The sequence below is a fragment of the Odontesthes bonariensis genome, chromosome 22 (assembly GCF_027942865.1).
Source record: "Odontesthes bonariensis isolate fOdoBon6 chromosome 22, fOdoBon6.hap1, whole genome shotgun sequence".
Classification (NCBI taxonomy): domain Eukaryota; kingdom Metazoa; phylum Chordata; class Actinopteri; order Atheriniformes; family Atherinopsidae; genus Odontesthes; species Odontesthes bonariensis.
Window position 1 is genome coordinate 2,102,157 of NC_134527.1, and position 17,960 is coordinate 2,120,116.

Consider the following 17,960-nt stretch of genomic DNA (forward strand, 5'->3'; position numbering starts at 1 on the left):
TTTGAATAAAAGTTGGAACCTAACATTAGAAATGTTTCAGGACACACTATACATCAGACTTTTTATAGTCTTCAGATTTCATACAGACACTTTCTTAAAATACAGCATCATAAAGGGACATAAACAACCAAACTATCTTCCTTTAAATCATCAGAGTATTTCTTCCCGTTTGCTGGGAGTAGTGACCTTTCCCTGGAGTTTTCCTTGAGCTTTAAAGGAACCAGCAGAGATCCTGCCCACAGGTTATGACGGGATAGATAAACACCTGCACAGATGGGCCCCCGGGAGGCCCTTCACCCTTTCTAGTTCCCTGTCCGAAGGTTCGGAGGCTGGTAGCAGGAAACAACATTAAATTCCTCGCATTCCTTCTAATTCTAGTTATTCTATCCAGAGGCTCCTGCAGCCATGTTGACATCAAAACAAATCACACGTGAGCTTCAGATGATAAAAAAAAAACCCTGAGAGGGCTGAGAGAGGCCAGCAGTCCTCAGACTGTGTGTTCATGTGGCTGCAGGCTGCTTGTTGTTGAAGGGAATCTGATCGGACGGGAACAGTGAGGGTCCTGAGCACGGCGGGCTGGACTCTGCCCGTCCACACGCTCCCCGTCTTTCTGCCTTTCATCTCCACTGCTGGTCAGAGTCGAACGCCTGCCTCTGTTTTTACACCTGCACCCGCTGTGCCCCGATTGGTTTCTTGGTGCACTTTTGTCTTTTTTTTTTCTCTCTTTTCGTCGACCTGAAACACCTTTACTAGTAGCTGTTAGTTCTAACAGCAGCAGTTTAACCACACGCTCACTCAGTGGGGTCACATGGCTCTGAAAGGATCAGATAATTGGCTAAATTACAATCAGACTGAGTTATTTAGGGTAATTCTCCTTGGACATATGGCGGTGAATGAATGGGATCAGAGGCACAAAGCGTGTCATACCCCGGTATGATAGGTGGCGCTGTACCCATTCCAGCTGTTGCTAATAGAGCCACTTCCTGTTGACCTCTTTCTTTCCTCTCACTTTCTTTCCTTTCGCTTTCTTTCCTCTCGCTTTCTTTCTTTCCTCACACTTTCTTTCCTTTTGCTTTCTTTCCTTTTGCTTTCTTTCCTTTTGCTTTATTTCCTCTCGCTTTCTTTCCTTTTGCTTTCTTTCCTCTCACTTTCTTTCCTTTTGCTTTCTTTCCTCTCGCTTTCTTTCCTTTCGCTTTCTTTCCTCTCGCTTTCTTTCCTTTCGCTTTCTTTCCTCTCGCTTTCTTTCCTTTTGCTTTCTTTCCTTTTGCTTTATTTCCTCTCGCTTTCTTTCCTTTTGCTTTCTTTCTTTTTGCTTTCTTTCCTTTCGCTTTCTTTCTTTCCTCTCGCTTTCTTTCCTTTTGCTTTCTTTCCTTTTGCTTTCTTTCCTCTCGCTTTCTTTCCTTTCGCTTTCTTTCCTTTCGCTTTCTTTCCTTTTGCTTTCTTTCCTCTCACTTTCTTTCCTTTTGCTTTCTTTCCATTCGCTTTCTTTCCTTTCGCTTTCTTTCCTTTCGCTTTCTTTCCTTTTGCTTTCTTTCCTCTCGCTTTCTTTCCTTTTGCTTTCTTTCCTTGTGCTTTCTTTCCTTTCGCTTTCTTTTCTCTCGCTTTCTTTCCTTTTGCTTTCTTTCCTTTTGCTTTCTTTCCTCTCGCTTTCTTTCCTTTCGCTTTCTTTCCTTTTGCTTTCTTTCCTCTCGCTTTCTTTCCTTTCGCTTTCTTTCCTCTCTCTTTCTTTCCTTTCGCTTTCTTTCCTTTTGCTTTCTTTCCTCTCGCTTTCTTTCCTTTCGCTTTCTTTCCTTTTGCTTTCTTTCCTCTCGCTTTCTTTCCTTTTGCTTTCTTTCCTTTTGCTTTCTTTCCTTTTGCTTTCTTTCCTTTCGCTTTCTTTTCTCTCGCTTTCTTTCCTTTTGCTTTCTTTCCTTTTGCTTTCTTTCCTCTCGCTTTCTTTCCTTTCGCTTTCTTTCCTTTTGCTTTCTTTCCTCTCGATTTCTTTCCTTTCGCTTTCTTTCCTCTCGCTTTCTTTCCTTTCGCTTTCTTTCCTTTTGCTTTCTTTCCTCTCGCTTTCTTTCCTTTTGCTTTCTTTCTTTTTGCTTTCTTTCCTTTCGCTTTCTTTCTTTCCTCTCGCTTTCTTTCCTTTCGCTTTCTTTCCTTTTGCTTTCTTTCCTCTCGCTTTCTTTCCTTTTGCTTTCTTTCCTCTCGCTTTCTTTCCTTTTACTTTCTTTCCTCTCGCTTTCTTTCCTTTCGCTTTCTTTTCTCTCGCTTTCTTTCCTTTTGCTTTCTTTCCTTTCGCTTTCTTTCCTCTCGCTTTCTTTCCTCTCGCTTTCTTTCCTTTTGCTTTCTTTCCTCTCACTTTCTTTCCTTTCGCTTTCTTTCCTTTTGCTTTCTTTCCTCTCGCTTTCTTTCCTTTCGCTTTCTTTCCTTTCGCTTTCTTTCCTTTTGCTTTCCTTCCTCTCGCTTTCTTTCCTCTGGCTTTCTTTCCTCTAGCTTTCTTGCCTCTCGCTTTCTTTTCTTTCGCTTTCTTTCCTCTCGCTTTCTTTCCTTTTGCTTTCTTTCCTCTCACTTTCTTTCCTTTTGCTTTCTTTCCTCTCGCTTTCTTTCCTTTTGCTTTCTTTCCTCTCGCTTTCTTTCCTTTCACTTTCTTTCCTCTCGCTTTCTTTCCTTTTGCTTTCCTTCCTCTCACTTTCTTTCCTTTTGCTTTCCTTCCTCTCGCTTTCTTTCCTTTTGCTTTCTTTCCTCTAGCTTTCTTTCCTCTCACTTTCTTTCCTTTCGCTTTCCTTCCTCTCGCTTTCTTTCTTTCCTCTCACTTTCTTTCCTTTTGCTTTCTTTCCTCTCGCTTTCTTTCCTTTCTCTTTCCTTTTGCTTTCTTTCCTTTTGCTTTCTTTCCTTTTGCTTTCTTTCCTCTTGCTTTCTTTCCTCTCTCTTTCTTTCCTCTCGCTTTCTTTCCTCTCGCTTTCTTTCCTTTCTCTTTCCTTTTGCTTTCTTTCCTTTTGCTTTCTTTCCTTTTGCTTTCTTTCCTCTTGCTTTCTTTCCTCTCTTTCTTTCCTCTCGCTTTCTTTCCTTTCACTTTCTTTCCTCTCGCTTTCTTTCCTTTTGCTTTCCTTCCTCTCACTTTCTTTCCTTTTGCTTTCCTTCCTCTCGCTTTCTTTCCTTTTGCTTTCTTTCCTCTAGCTTTCTTTCCTCTCACTTTCTTTCCTTTCGCTTTCCTTCCTCTCGCTTTCTTTCTTTCCTCTCACTTTCTTTCCTTTTGCTTTCTTTCCTCTCGCTTTCTTTCCTTTCTCTTTCCTTTTGCTTTCTTTCCTTTTGCTTTCTTTCCTCTTGCTTTCTTTCCTCTCTCTTTCTTTCCTCTCGCTTTCTTTCCTTTTGCTTTCTTTCCTCTCGCTTTCTTTCCTCTCGCTTGGAGTTATTATTGCAACTTTATTTAAATTTCTACAACATTGTTATCACGTCCATTTCATTCGCTGTCTATGGTCCTGAACCTTTGAAACATGAAACATGAGTTGGAGCAGACAATTTATGTCTAAATTAAAATATATAAAGACTGTCAACATATTTAACAAGTATTTTGAAAGCAAAGTGGCATGAATGACCTTTTTTATTATAGTAGCCACAGCTTTGTGGCATTGTTTCACTTCATATGGTTTAGATTTTTAGTCTCTACAGAGGCGCTTATGAGACAACTTTGAACCAAATATTGAAATAAAGTCGGTCAAATCGATCATAGTAATGCACACTTTGATTGTTTCATAGTGTAACACTGTAGCAAACGTCAGATTAAGGTGTCTACATGAACTTAATAACTCATTCTGATTGTAATTTAGCCAATAATCCGATGCTTTCAGTGCCATGTGACCCCACTGAGTGTTTTCACCTGGTCTCTGTGCTAGATTTGGGTGATTAACCCATTGAGGCCGGTAAAGCATTGCCGCATTTCTACCTTTAAAGCCAGGGGCACTGTTGCATTATTCTCCCTTTAAGGCCGGGAAAGCGTACACGTCTTTTTCAGACGGTAGTGATTGCGAGGAGTTTCTTGGCTTTGATGATGCTGATGAACGTGCCGACCCAATTGATCGAGATTTATGGCGAGCACATATGTTTGAAGATGACGATAAAGACGAGGATGATTTTGAAGGGTTTGAATGTGAGTGGAAGACTGACAATTACCACCGTAATCGACCAAGAGATTTCAACCGCACACCAGGGGTTTTGTTTCTATCTGCTACAGAGGCTGAGAAATCAATCATTTAGTAGGCGTTGACACAATTGCTGAATTTCCAGAAAAACTTCAGATTTTAGGGGCTCTTTCTGAAATCGCCCATAGGTTTTACAGGCATTCTTTTCCAGGCGTTTTAGGCCTGAATGGGTTAAAGACCACGTGTCAGTCTCAGACAAGGTTGACCAGGAAACTGTTGTAGTTGTTTTAAACTAAAGTCTTTTTTTATTAAAATCTTTTTTTTGATTCAACTAACAGAGTGAGAAAAAAACTGACTTCATGCAGGGAAACTAAGGATCTGTTATTATTTATCCAGACTTTTGTCAGCTTGTAAAGAACCTTTCGTCCCCCCGCAGGTCCGCTGAGGGTCATCGTCCCGACCGAGTCGGTGTCCTCTTACCTGGGGGACACGGCCCTGCTGCGCTGCGAGGTCTCGGGCGACCCGACACCCGTCATACGATGGCAGAAGAACCGCGAGGACCTGCCGCTGACCTTCGAGCCCGACTCCCGCCTCGCGGTGCTGCCGTCCGGCTCGCTGCAGGTGAGCCGGGTCCAACCGCCGGACTCGGCCACGTACCGCTGCCTGGCCGACAACCCCGGCAGCACCAGGACGGGGACGGACGCAGAGCTGCGAGTGCTCCCAGGTAGCCCGGCGGACTGTAATTTACTGTAAAAGCAACCTGAGTGCAGAGTTTCCTCTCTTAATCAAATCAAATCAAATCAAATCTAATTTATTTGTAGCACATTTCATGTACAAACAGTTCAAAGTGCTTCACATAAAATAAAAGCATTGCAGCAGGGAGTGTGAGAAGCATTAAAAATACATAAAAGAATATAAAGAGAAACAAATAAAATCATTTAAATGATTAAAAACGAGCAACAGTCCAGATAAGTTCAAAGATATCGTGCAGATTTCATGCATAGACACATGAGAACAGAAATGATTTTAACCTGGATTTAAAAATGTCTCCATTTGGTGAATATTGTTGATCTAAATCAGCAGATTTTTGATTTCCGGTCTTTTTACGGGACGGAAATGCACCAGAAGTTTTTTTATTTCGTCACATGCTCTGACGTCTGCAGCCATCATTTTGTCGGCTAATAATTTAGCTCGTTTTGTCATTAAATTCAATGAGATGTAATGGATGTAAGGTGTTATTTCTGATAATGTGTGAGGCAGAGCGGCCCCTCCTCGGTCAGCAGGGAGTCTGCCAGCTGCTGATGCTCAGCACACCTCCGTATCATCCAATTATTCAAGTCCACACACTGTCCACTTCATCACTCAGATTACCACTCAGGTTAGCTCGCGCTCTTTCCCCTTAAACGCCGCTTTGATTCCAAATTATGAAGTGCTCCTGCGCTCGTTCCCAGCGGGAGCTCCCTGGAGCCAAAGTGGGAACCTTCAGCAGGATAATCACATGTACTTTGCATTTCAAAGTGCATGTTCTGACTCATCTAACCCCTCCCCTCTCCCACCACAACACACACACCGTATATGCACAACATATCAAACATGAGGGAAAATGTGCTGCAGGAGAAGCTTTACAAATATAGAGAAGAAATAATTCAATCAAATAGGAAAAAATGTTTCCTGTAATTAAAAAAACTCACCAGGTTTCTATTAACAACATCAGAACAAGTTCTCATGAACAAATATTTTATTCACAATAGATGATAGAAAGCACATCAAATGTCTTGAAAAATGTCGTCTCATCTTGAATTTGATGACAGCAACACATCTTGAAGAAGTTCGTATAGAATAAAGATGGAAAAGTAGCAGCTAATCTGGTTCATAGGCAACAATCTGGTAATGAGTTGGCTATAAAAATCAAATCAAATCAAGTTTATTTGTAGCACATTTCATGTCCAAAACAGTTCAAAGTGCTTCATATAAAATAAAAGCATTGCAGCAGGGAGTGTAAGACGCATTAAAAATACATAAAAGAATATAAAGAGAAACAAATAAAATAATTTAAATGAATTTAAAAACAAGCAACAGTCCAGATAATTAAAAAGAGCACCTTACAGAGGCAGAGTCTCTCAGAAGTCTGCATCTACAAATTGTGGAGCACTTTCGATGTGGTAAAATGCATTTGTCTTAGATTTTTCTTTTCAAGTGTTTAATAAAAATATATTAAAAAATAGTATTGTAACTTGGAGTAGTATTGCCAGCTACTAGCACGTCTTTGCTTTGCTGAAGTGCTATGTGCAGTCAGTATGTAAAGAGCAATGTACACCACGCTTAAGACGATCCAGACTCTTTTCACGTGTCGTTCCACGATGGTGGAATGACCTGCCGAGCGCTACCAGAACAGGCCCTGAATATACTGAAGAAACTCTTGAATACCCAGCTCTTCAGAGAGCATCTCCTATGCTAGCACTGACCCTGTACTTCCCTCCATGCCTGCACCCTATTTGTACACTGTCACCCCGTCACCTTTGAAAAGTGGTTTCCTTCTATGCAGCTTATTGTTAGCTTTGATGTTAGCTGTAACGTTAAATCCTCATTTGTAAGTCGCTTTGGATAAAAGCGTCTGCTAAATGCAGAAACATAACATAACAAAACATAACTTTCAGAATAATGGCCTTGAAATGTTCCACAATATCTTCGCCTTCAGCATAAACCGTGTGAATGTTTCATGTTCTTCACCGGTTGCTCTGTAGAGGAGAATGGGACCCAAGTGACGGCTGGATGAGGGCCTGGTATCAGTTCTGCATTCTGTCCCTCTGACACGATCACACAGCTTTGCCTCGCTCTGCCCAGATGTTTCAGCAGATGTTTGAAATGAGGGACATCAACATCTGAGCAACATGTCTGGAAAATCTCAGCCAAAGCTGCCCGATAAGGGTCCTAAAATGGCTGAATGACCAGCTTTTGGACCTGTTTGCACACAGCTTGGTGCAGCTCGTAACCCTGACGGCTTCTGGAGTTTTTCACTCTGATCAGCATGATTAACGGATGGAATAAATTAAAAGTTGCTTAATGATGGCGTTGGTTAATAGCTGACATATTTTCCCACCCAGCAGATGGTTTTTTTTTGCATTTTTTGGGGCTTCCGGTTTAACCCTTTTCCGTGTTGTTTAATCCTCTTTTCTCTTTGATCGGCACGGCACGTTTTTAATGGAGCTTTGATGATTTTGAACATAAAGATTTTATCAGATGGAGCCATCAGCCGGACTCGGATGTCAGAGGTCAGAGATTATCAGATGGCAGTGTCTGATTTCCATGTGTCATCTTCAGATAATGCATTGCTGTCTTTGTGACCTTTAGCTGGGGATCTTCCCACTGCTCTGTTCTGTGAGATTTGAGTCTGAATAAACCAATCAAAGATGAGCTGTAAAGCTCGGCTCTATTTTTAAAGGAGGTTTAACCATCAGCTGTCAGATGGAGGGAAACATATTATGTAGATGTATTCAGACACTTCCTGAATGAGCCAAAACCTTTACAACCACCCTTACTATATCTATATCTATATATATATATATATATATATATATATGTATATATATATATATATATATATATATATATATATATATATATATATATATATTAGGGCTGTCAAACGATTAAAAATTTGAATCTAATTAATCACAGGGTTGCTGTGAATTAATTTTGATTGATCCCATTCCTACATATGACTGAAAAATTGTGGACATAACATTGGCTTTTTGAATTAAAAAAAAATGGAATTGTCATTCCTAAAATGCGAAATTCAAAAGATAAATTTAATTCTGAACAATTTTGGTAACTTATTCATCGCTCTATTCTTTGAGGATAGGTGAACGGAACTTTTTTGAGCACACACCTCTGTGAAATTACGCTTAAAAATGATTAAAAATGTTAATCTTATTAATCACAGGGTTGCTGTGATTTAATTCTGATTGATCCCATTCTTACATATGACTGAAAAATTCACATTTTCTGTGTATTGTTGTTAGAACAGAAAGATAAATGATAAGAAGTGGATGTAACATTTATTTTTTGATTTTAAAAGAAATGTATGAATGCGAAATTCAAAAGATAAATGTAATTCTGAACAATTTTGGCAACTTATTCATTGCGCGTTTCATTCGCTGTCCATGGTGCTGAACCTTAAAAACATGAAAGCCGGAGTTTAAACAACGAGTCGGAGCAGACAATTTATGTCTAACTTAAAATATATAAAGACTCAACATATTTAAGAAATACTTTGAAAGCAAAGTGGCATGAATGACCTTTTTTATTATAGTAGCCATGGCTTTATGGCATTATTTCACTTCATTGGTTTTAGATTTTTAGTCTTTACAGAGGTGCTTGTGAGACAACTTTGAACCAAATATTGAAATAAAGTCAGTCAAATCGATTATAGTAATGCACACTTTGATTGTTTCATAGTTTTACAGTGTAGCAGAGGTTTCCACAGGTGTTTAATGGACCTTTTTATCCTTCATGAATGCACAGAAGCAGCTTATGCTGCAGTGATGCTTCACCTGAAATGATGAGTCATGCCTGACTTTAGTGCAGACTTTCAGGGGGAGTCAAAATGTCTCGCTATCAAAAAAGTGTTTTCTTTCAAACTATATTTTCTTAACTTATCTATAAAGTAATAAAAGGGACAGTTCGCCTCTTCTGACATGAAGCTGTATAACATCCCATATCAGCAGCATCATTTCTGAACATCTTCTTACCCCCTGCTGCGTCCTGTGAGCAGAGTTCCAGCCTCGTTTTGGTGTTGATGAAGGTAGTCCGGCTAGTTGGCTGGGGTTTAAAAAATAAAGCGTCTTGCTTCTCAGAACAATATGCGTTCAACAGAGTAATACATTTGCATCACAAAATGGTTCTCCAGGAAAAAGTCAGAGCTCACAATCGCTTGGCCCTATTTTCTCTCCCTTCGTATCACTGCCTGCTGTGCAGACCGAGCAGCAAACACCGTAACAGGCGCGGCTGTCGGCAGGCGGCAGCAGGCAGTGATACGAAGGGAGAGAAAATAGGGCCAAGCGATTGTGAGGTCTGACTTTTTTCTGGATAAACGATTTTGAAGCCTCAGTAGTTGACTGGTAGAAGCACCTGTCAATCAAAGTCACAAACAATCAATAATTATGTGCGAAGACGGTAAAATTCCCCCAAAGCTACGACATCATCGCAGGCCGATTGGACCGTACTTTCTGTGGTTGGAGCAACAATCTTTTCTTGTAATTGTGATCTAATAAAAATCCAGCTGCTTCACATGGAAAGATATTTGAAAGGATTGTGGGTTTTTCAGAGGCTAAACGGCTTCTGTGCATCATATTTACATGGTAACAGTTTCCTGCTTTTGAACACATACTGTTTTGAGAAGCAAAACGCTTTATTTTTTAAACCCCAGCCAACTAGCCGGACTACCTTCATCAACACCAAAACGAGGCTGGAACTCTGCTCACAGGACGCAGCAGGGGGTAAGAAGATGTTCAGAAATGATGCTGCTGATATGGGATGTTACACAGCTTCATGTCAGAAGAGGCGAACTGTCCCTTTAAGGTTGGAGCAGATCAGATTTGTTCCCATCATGCTGTGTGAATTTATCCTGCTGCAGTGGTAAAATAACATCAGTGCAACTCTCTAATGGCCATAGATGCAAATTTTCCATTTTCATTAAACATGACGGGCTTCTCATATGACGCCTTTTTACTGTGAATTCATACTGAGAGGGATTTTTTTTATTTTATTTTTTATTATTTATTTTATTTATTTATATAAATATATTATTTTATTTATTTTATTTATTCTATTTATTTTATTTTTTATTATTATTTTTATTTATTTTTAAGGGATTTTTTTTTTTATTGAAAATGTAGATGGATACCTGCGCAATAAAAGCAAAGAAGAGATATAAGATCTATTTTCCTAATATTTTCTAAAGGAGCATTTTTAGTGATTGATTAACTTTATTCGTAGGCTGTGGGTTGGCACAGCATTCACACAAAACTACGACTGTTAACATTAAAGAATGATTCAACCGGTGCCTGAAAGACGAATCCAATAAGAAGTTGGGAAACCCGCCGTTTGAACGTTTCAGAGAAGAAGAGCGGCTCGGTCGGCTCCTGGTGGCTCTTCCTCTGCGTTGCATAGTTGGTGTGGTCGTGTCATCTGATTTGCTGACGGGCTCCCTTGGCGACGCGTCTCTGAAACTATTAAAGGATTCGTGCTGTTGCTCAGTGATTATCTCTGTGATCCCTGTTTTATTCGCCTCTGTGGCCGACCAAAGGGGAGAAATAAACCGCTGTGAGTCTTCCTCCTGCGTCTCGTTTCATTGTGTTCGGTTTTAAAGAACCTTTTTTTTTAAAGGTCTTAAAGCTTCGTGTCTTATCTCCTTTGTGTTTGTTTGTTTGTGTTGGCTCAGTTTGTGTGGGAGTGTTTTTCAAACCTGGCACTAATGTTTACTCGTGCTGTTAACACTTAATGGAAAGAAACACATTTACAGTAAATGGACTTTTTAACAGATTCTTTTCATTAAAAGAAAAACCTCTAAATTAAATGGAAATATGAATAGTTCTGCTGTGGATAAAACAATATAACGGGAATTAGAATCATAAAACCAGAAGGCTGTGTGTGTAATCGTGTGTGTGCTGAAGGGATTATGATGTAACTTCCTGTCTTCTGAAGGAAATTGTCTGAATGCTCTTTGAGGTCCTGGTTGCCTTCGGGCAGACCTGAGGGCAACCTGATCCAGTACAGGAGAGAGAGAGTGGGTCCTCGGCCGTCGATTTTTCTGACATGATGTCTGTTTGAAAATGTCTAAGAACATGAAGGCTTGGACCTCCTGGGAGTAGACGCCACCGGCCAGTGGATTAAAGATGCTGACTGTACGGGCATGTGCAGGTTAAAGCAGTGGTTCTCAAACTTTTTTGGTCATTCCCCACTTTGAACAAGTGGGGATTTCTAAGCCCCACCTGCCCCTGTTGCCCCAACAAAAATATTGACAAACTACATTTCAACTTTATTGAACTAACACCAAGTAACATCATATTTTATAATGAATCAAAATCAATAACATCAAATAACACAAATTTAAACTTTCCTCCCGTTTGTCGCGCCCCACACTTTGAGAGGCCCTGGGTTAAAGGGTTTATTATGCCGCTGTAGTCACTGAGGTGCCCACCAACAGGGTCGGACAATCCTGTCATTTCATTTGTGGAAACATCAGTTTCAACAGGATTCAAAAGGCGGCGGCTGACCTCAGCTCCTACAAAAATACCTTCTTCTTCATGTCTCACCTCAGTGGGGGGGGCACTTCGTTCACAAAGAATAACGTCGCATCCCCCCAGCTTTAGAGTCATTGGGCCTCGTGCAACAACCGTCCATACGCACAGATTTGTTCTTAAGTCGTCCGTACGAGTGATTTAAGAGAATTGGCGCATTCACCAATCTTTTCGTATTTTACGTTTTCTTTCAGCTACGAACATAATTTACAGCGATCCAGAGCTGTCGTAGGAGTTTCCTAAAGTAGTCCGCTGTTATTCCAATCAAGTTTGCTTGACTAATGGATTGTATATTTAATTACTTTGAAGCAAACAAATAAATATAATACATTATAAAATAAAAATAAATAAATACATTATACCCCATAATGATGCTGAAATTATTCTGTTTGACTTAAATTATGCACTAATTGAAGGTTAATCTGACTCTGTATATAACAAGGTCAATGGGAAGCGTAACCAGCGGCTGACTCTCTACTTTTGGATGCCTTAGCGCATCAGGCTCTTGGAAGAGAGCGTGTGTTCCGAGACCGTGTAGACAGACGAATGGTTGACATCGCGATTTAGATTGCCAAGGAAAATGTGCAAATATGCAGCTAGCTGGAGCCACAACTCCAGAGAGAAACACGCCGATCAAACTCAATTCCACCACACGGCCAGGTCCTCACCACCCTTGGATTTTTGGCCACTGGAACCTTTCAGAGGGAGATTGGAGACAGATCGGGGGTGTCCCAGTCCTCTGTGAGTCGTGCGCTCCCCTTGGTCATCAAAGCTCTAATCAGTTTATCACCCATGGTGCATCAGATTCCCATACACCGCTGTCCAACAAGTACAAATTAATTAATTAGGGACTTTCATGCCGTGGCTGGACTGCCAAACATAATCAGAGCAATAGACTGCACACATATACGCATCAAAGCACCACTGAGCTGAAGGCCAGGTGGGTGTGTCTGGGTACAGAGGAGATGCACAGGTGAAAACAATCAGGACGATGACAATAAGAATGAGAATATTAAACAGCCTCAAATTCTGCCATCTGAGATGGTTTCAAACTTTTTTCTTTCTTTCTTTTTTTTTTAGAAAAACAGCTCAGCAACAACAGTAAAACTGCACTAAATGTTTAAAGCCTCTTATTCTGCACATACTGTCAGTAAGTGGCTGCTGTAGATCCTGTAATTTCACGTTGTTGCTGCAGTAATTTAATTTTCTGACATTGAGTGTAAATCAGACTCAATGAGCTGAGCTCCAGCATCAGAAGAGGATGGATGGATGTCAGAAAACCATTCATTTAATGTAAATGATCTTGCGCGCACAAGAGAAATAAATATATTTATATTTACGCGAGTCTTCTGGGACAAGGCAACGACTTGTTGGCATAAAAGCAGAAACTGTGGCATCAGTTTGCTCTTCGAGCCGTTCCCTCTCATGTTCCTGCAGAGGGAAAAGACCAGAAAAGCATCCCATAATCAGCAGAACAATTACACTCAAACACGTTTGTGAGCAAGAAGAAGCTTTGCTCTCACAACAGGACCGGTCACATAAATGTAGTGATGAGCTTTTCATGCATGTCTTTGAGATGAAAAGCAAACAACCATCAGCAGGTTTGTATCAGAACTGGACAAAACGATGGAAATCATGCCAACTGGGACTCTGAGTGCTCAGGTTCTCATGCTTTCTTGTATCAACTTGACACTAAAACAGATTTATGAGTCTCTTGGTTGCAAGAAAAGCAAAATATATCAAAATATTGGTAGTTTACCAAAGATAAATCAGGCCTCGTGGAAGTTTTATTAACCGGTGATATTTAATCAGTCGTCCTTTAAACCTTTAATCGTCATATATTTTTCTTTTTGCTGAAGAACTTGGCTGGCTCTCCCAGACCCGTCCATCCGTCTCCTTTAGAATAATCGAACAGTTAACCCGGCTAAAACCCGTTGCCTTGATGGTTAAACCTGCACAATGAAGTCTGTGGTCCTGTAATCATATGCAAATGTCTACAAGGATCCTATTCTAATGGGGTCCGGCCATCTATTTTTAACCTGTAGTAACCCTTTAGTTTGTGTCTGAGGCCCGGAGTCGAGCTGTCGTTACACCTACAGCCAACTTAGCATCCTCCAGTGACCTGAATGTTTTAAAACTGTTTAAAGAAACAGAAAAAACCCTGAAACCAGCAAACAGGTGACGTGTCTTTCATTTCCTCCCTCTTTCTTAGAACCCGGGGTGAGCAGAAACCTGCAGTTCCTCCAGCATCCGACCAGAGTGAGAGCTTTGCTGGGGACAGACGCCGTGTTGGAGTGCTCCGCCTCCGGCTACCCGACCCCCAGCATCCAGTGGAGGAGGGGGGACGAAGTCATTCAGAGCTGGTCTGTACTGCATGTTGGACTAAACCAATGTTCAAACCATGTGGGAACCAGTCGTATCTCAGCCATGCAGAGTCTGTTTTCGTTCATCTGATAGAATAACCACAAGTGTTGTATGTAGGGATGCACCGATACAGATACTGGTATCGGGTATGGGGACGATACTATTCTAAAGCCCCGTTTCCACTATGCAGTCCGGTACGGGTCGGTTCAGAACGGTTCTCTTATTTCAGTGTTTCCACTACCACCAAAGCGTACCGGTCCCATGGAACCCGTTACCATGGAACCCGTTACCATGGAACCCGTTACCATGTCTGTAGCCCTTCTGCTTGGGGTAGCGAGCACACAAGACCGGTTCCAGGCTCTGCTCTCCGGTGTCGGTGAGGAGGCTGTGCAGCGGGAGCTCGATGGCGCTGGGCCAAACCAAAAAGTTTTCCAGCTGATTGCCGCAGAAATGTCAGAGAGTGGTTTCACCCGGACCGCGAGCCGGTGTGGCGTTAAGCTGAAGAAGCTGGGAGGTGGTTCCACATTATGGATGCTATTTGCTGTTATTTGCTATTTACGCTTCGGCACGCACTCCGCCCACCCCTGAGGGTCCCCTGTGTACAGTGGGAACGCAAGCTGACCCCAAAGAGAACCGACCCGTGCCAGACTGCATCGTGGAAACGAGGCTTAATATACTCATACTCGTACCTGTTAAAGTTAACCGATACCAATTAATTGCATGAAGACCGCGATCAGAGGGTGGCTGTTGTCATTTTCGTTGTATTTTTTTAGCTTGGCGGCTCGGGGGAGATTAAGATTCAGATCCGATTTATTGGTCATGCATACACATGAAATTTGTCCTCCGCTTTTAACCCATGCAGGTTGGCACCTGTTGACACACACATGCACATGCACAGGGTCACACACTCATAGAGACAGATGCCAACCTGGAGCATGAAAAGGAGGTGGACTGACACCCCCCCAGCTGTCAGTTCCACCAATCTTTTTTGAGTAGCGAGAGTGGGAATCGAACCTGCCAACCTTCCGGTTATTGGATGACTCTGAGCCACGGCCGCCCTGATGTCGAGCTAATCAGGAACAGTGTGGTTAGGCTAGTGAGACAAAGGAAACCTGTCGTCCAATTCATTGCATTTTTTTTGTGGTAGAAGTATCAGCAAGTACTCAGATCCAAGTATCGGTTTGAAAAAAAGTTGTATCGTTGCATCCCTACTGATGTGACCTACTGACTGAGAAAAAAGACAAAAAAATCGAGCTTTTCTTTGATGTATTAGTCCTACCATGAAGAACGCAGCACGCCTTTTATTCAAGTCTAAAAGCATTCCTGTTTCCTCAGGAACAAGAAGTTCTCTCTGCTGGCGGGCAGCAATCTGATCATCAGCAGCGTCACCGACGACGACTCGGGCAGCTACAGCTGCACGGCCACCAACAAGAACTACAACATCACCGCGCACGCAGAGCTCAGCGTATTAGGTGAGAAGCGCTTTTTCTGTAGTAATGTTGCTATTTTGTTAGTTAGACAAATAAAACCGAGGCAGGAAGACGCGCTCGTGTGTGTCCTGCAGCATGCTTTGGTCTAACTACCACAAAATTCCTCCTTTTTAAAGCACCAGTTTCTGGCTCTTTATGTCCTAATCGGTTTTTAGGTCACGGAGTCATCAGCTCACGCAGTGTGGATATAAAACATTAACCAAAGTACTGATAGAGCCTCATTAGGTCGTTTCTTTCTAAAGTTGGCTGAATTGCATAATCGCTGTGGAGAATTTAATAAGAATAATGAAGCCAAATGCTTCCAAGGTGCAGTGGATGCCGCATGATTTAAACTTTGAGTCGGTTGGACGTGCAGAAGTGGAGGCTGAGAAAGGGACATTTATCCTGAGTGAAGGACACGTTTTCAGACCCGAGGGGCCTCAAAAAAGCGTGTTTTCCCTTTTAAAGTCGTAACTCTACGGCTTCTGCGGTTAAGAGTTGGTTGCCATGCATTGACCACCTTAATCGCCTTGTAGCATTAACCCTAAATGCCCTAAATGTAGGCTGTGTTAAGCCTCCTCGCTGTGGTCTGAATTCACATTAATGCTCACAAAAACAGTCTGTGCTGAAAACAGAAGAAGGAAGCGGTGCCGCCACTCAGAGCTCCAGAAGGCATTAATAAATCTGACTGTGGGATGTTAACAGCCTGCCCTAAAACAAAAGATGAATCGAACAGAATGAAAATGGTCCACATCCCTCGGCTGACAGGAATCCTTCTGTCTGGAGACGATCTCAGGGACAGAGGATCACTTCCAGAATCAAATGCAGTCATGAAATATGAAATGGAAAACCTCAGTTCGCTTCAGCAGATTCTCATACATAAAATATGTTTGTGTTTTATTGTCTGATTGCTCCAGCTGCTTCAGGACAGCAGCTGGCTGCTTGGTCGGAAGCAACTTCTTTCAAAATGCTGTATTTTTTATCATTTATCATGACAAATATCAAAATATTTGTAGTTTACCAAAGAGAAATCATGTTGGAATAAACATCAACAACCAAAGACTGCTGTTCCACAACAAAAAGGCATTTTTTTTGTCATTTATTTATTGATTTAGAACACCGTCACTGCTCAGAAATGCTCTCTCTCAAGGATGAAATAGATTTAAAAAACAAAACTGTGTTGGAAGAGCGCTCTTTCTCAGGAATCACTTTAACCTCGGAATAACTCGTCATGTCTGTCTGTGAAGATGATGCTGACCGTGTGATGCTGACCGTGTGAGGTTACTTTTTGTATACCTTAAAAATGCAAAATACATCTCAAACATATTTTTTTCCTCTTCATGTTGGTGGAAGCCAATAAAAACCTGGCTAATAAATGGCTGCAAACATCCAGTAATGGATCTACTGTATAAAGCTGCATTTAGACAAGATGTGAAGGTAAAAAAGGCCTTTTTCTTTGTTGATAAGGGAATAACTTAACAAAAAACAAGGAAACAACCAGGTGCAACATTAGCATGCATCGCTAATGTCACGTATAATTAAAAAAAAGGTATGTGCCTTTCCGTTGATTTTCTACACATCCGCTCTGTTTACTTCAGAACAAAGCGTAATAACGACTGAAATACCGTCAGTTTTCAGACCCGACTCCATGATTTTTTGGTATTTTCTTTGTTGATAAGGGTATAACTTAACGAAAAAACAAGGAAACAACCAGGTGCAACATTAGCATGCATCGCTAATGTCACGTATAATTAAAAAAAACTGGTATATTTGCTATTTTCCTTTCCTACATTCTGGCTTGTAATGACTGGTCCTGCAATCAAAAATATAAAAAAGTGTCCTTTTAATTTTGGATTGAGGCATTCTGCATAGAGGAGCCGTGAGCTCCGAGGAAACAGGGCGTCAGCAGAGCCTGTGGGAACGCTTCCAGCGCACACAGACCCGCAACATCACCCCAGGAACATCGCCGCGCTGCTCGTTTTCCCAGTGGCCGCTGTGGAAATTAGGTCAGCTTTCAAACGACACCCGGAGGCCTGAAAATACTTTTTCCTCCATCTGTGCTCACAAAAAAAAGCAGATCTGACTTTTGTTAGAAGCAGTTCGACATGGCCAATCCAGCAACTTATTTTGGGTCTATTTATGTTTAAGGCGAGACACCACAGGTGAATAGGGTAATATTTTAAAATAATAGATATCACCATGAAACATCCTCAGTTGATTACTTATACAAGTATGAAAAAAACATTTATTACAAGTTTTAGAAATTTGTATGTTTAATTATGCAAATGATGCATTATCTCATTAAATATGCGCAAATTTGCATATATTTCCGGAAGCTAGATCTGAACATATGATAAAGCCAGGTGAAAAATTCTTTTTTCATTTTGTTTACACACAACATGAAAAGAAAATTACAGAGGGATTTCAGGATATCTGCTTTCATTTCCTAGGAAATCAAAATATACTGCCCATAGCCTAAAAAACATCGATTTTCAACATATTTTTTTATTATAATGTCACATAAATCAGGCCAGGAAGGATTTATCAACAAATCCTTCCATAAATATCTTTGGAATACTGTTAAGTGTATAACTGGAAAGTTTGGTGTTAGTAGGTGCTCCATAGGCTGAGATATTGATACTGGAAAAATCAAAAAACGGCATTTAAAGATTTAAATAGGGGAATTCAAATCATTTGTATTGGAA

General features: G+C 41.1%; 1 protein-coding gene across 1 annotated transcript in view; it reads left to right on the forward strand.

The window, feature by feature from the left end:
* The window catches only part of dcc (DCC netrin 1 receptor), a 368,701-nt gene that overhangs the window by 111,251 nt on the left and 239,490 nt on the right, over window positions 1–17,960 (forward strand). The window contains exons 3-5 of the mRNA XM_075455474.1: window positions 4,558–4,845; window positions 13,635–13,785; window positions 15,122–15,258. Of these exons, the coding sequence (XP_075311589.1) occupies window positions 4,558–4,845; window positions 13,635–13,785; window positions 15,122–15,258 (576 nt within the window). The remainder of the gene's footprint in view (window positions 1–4,557; window positions 4,846–13,634; window positions 13,786–15,121; window positions 15,259–17,960) is intronic.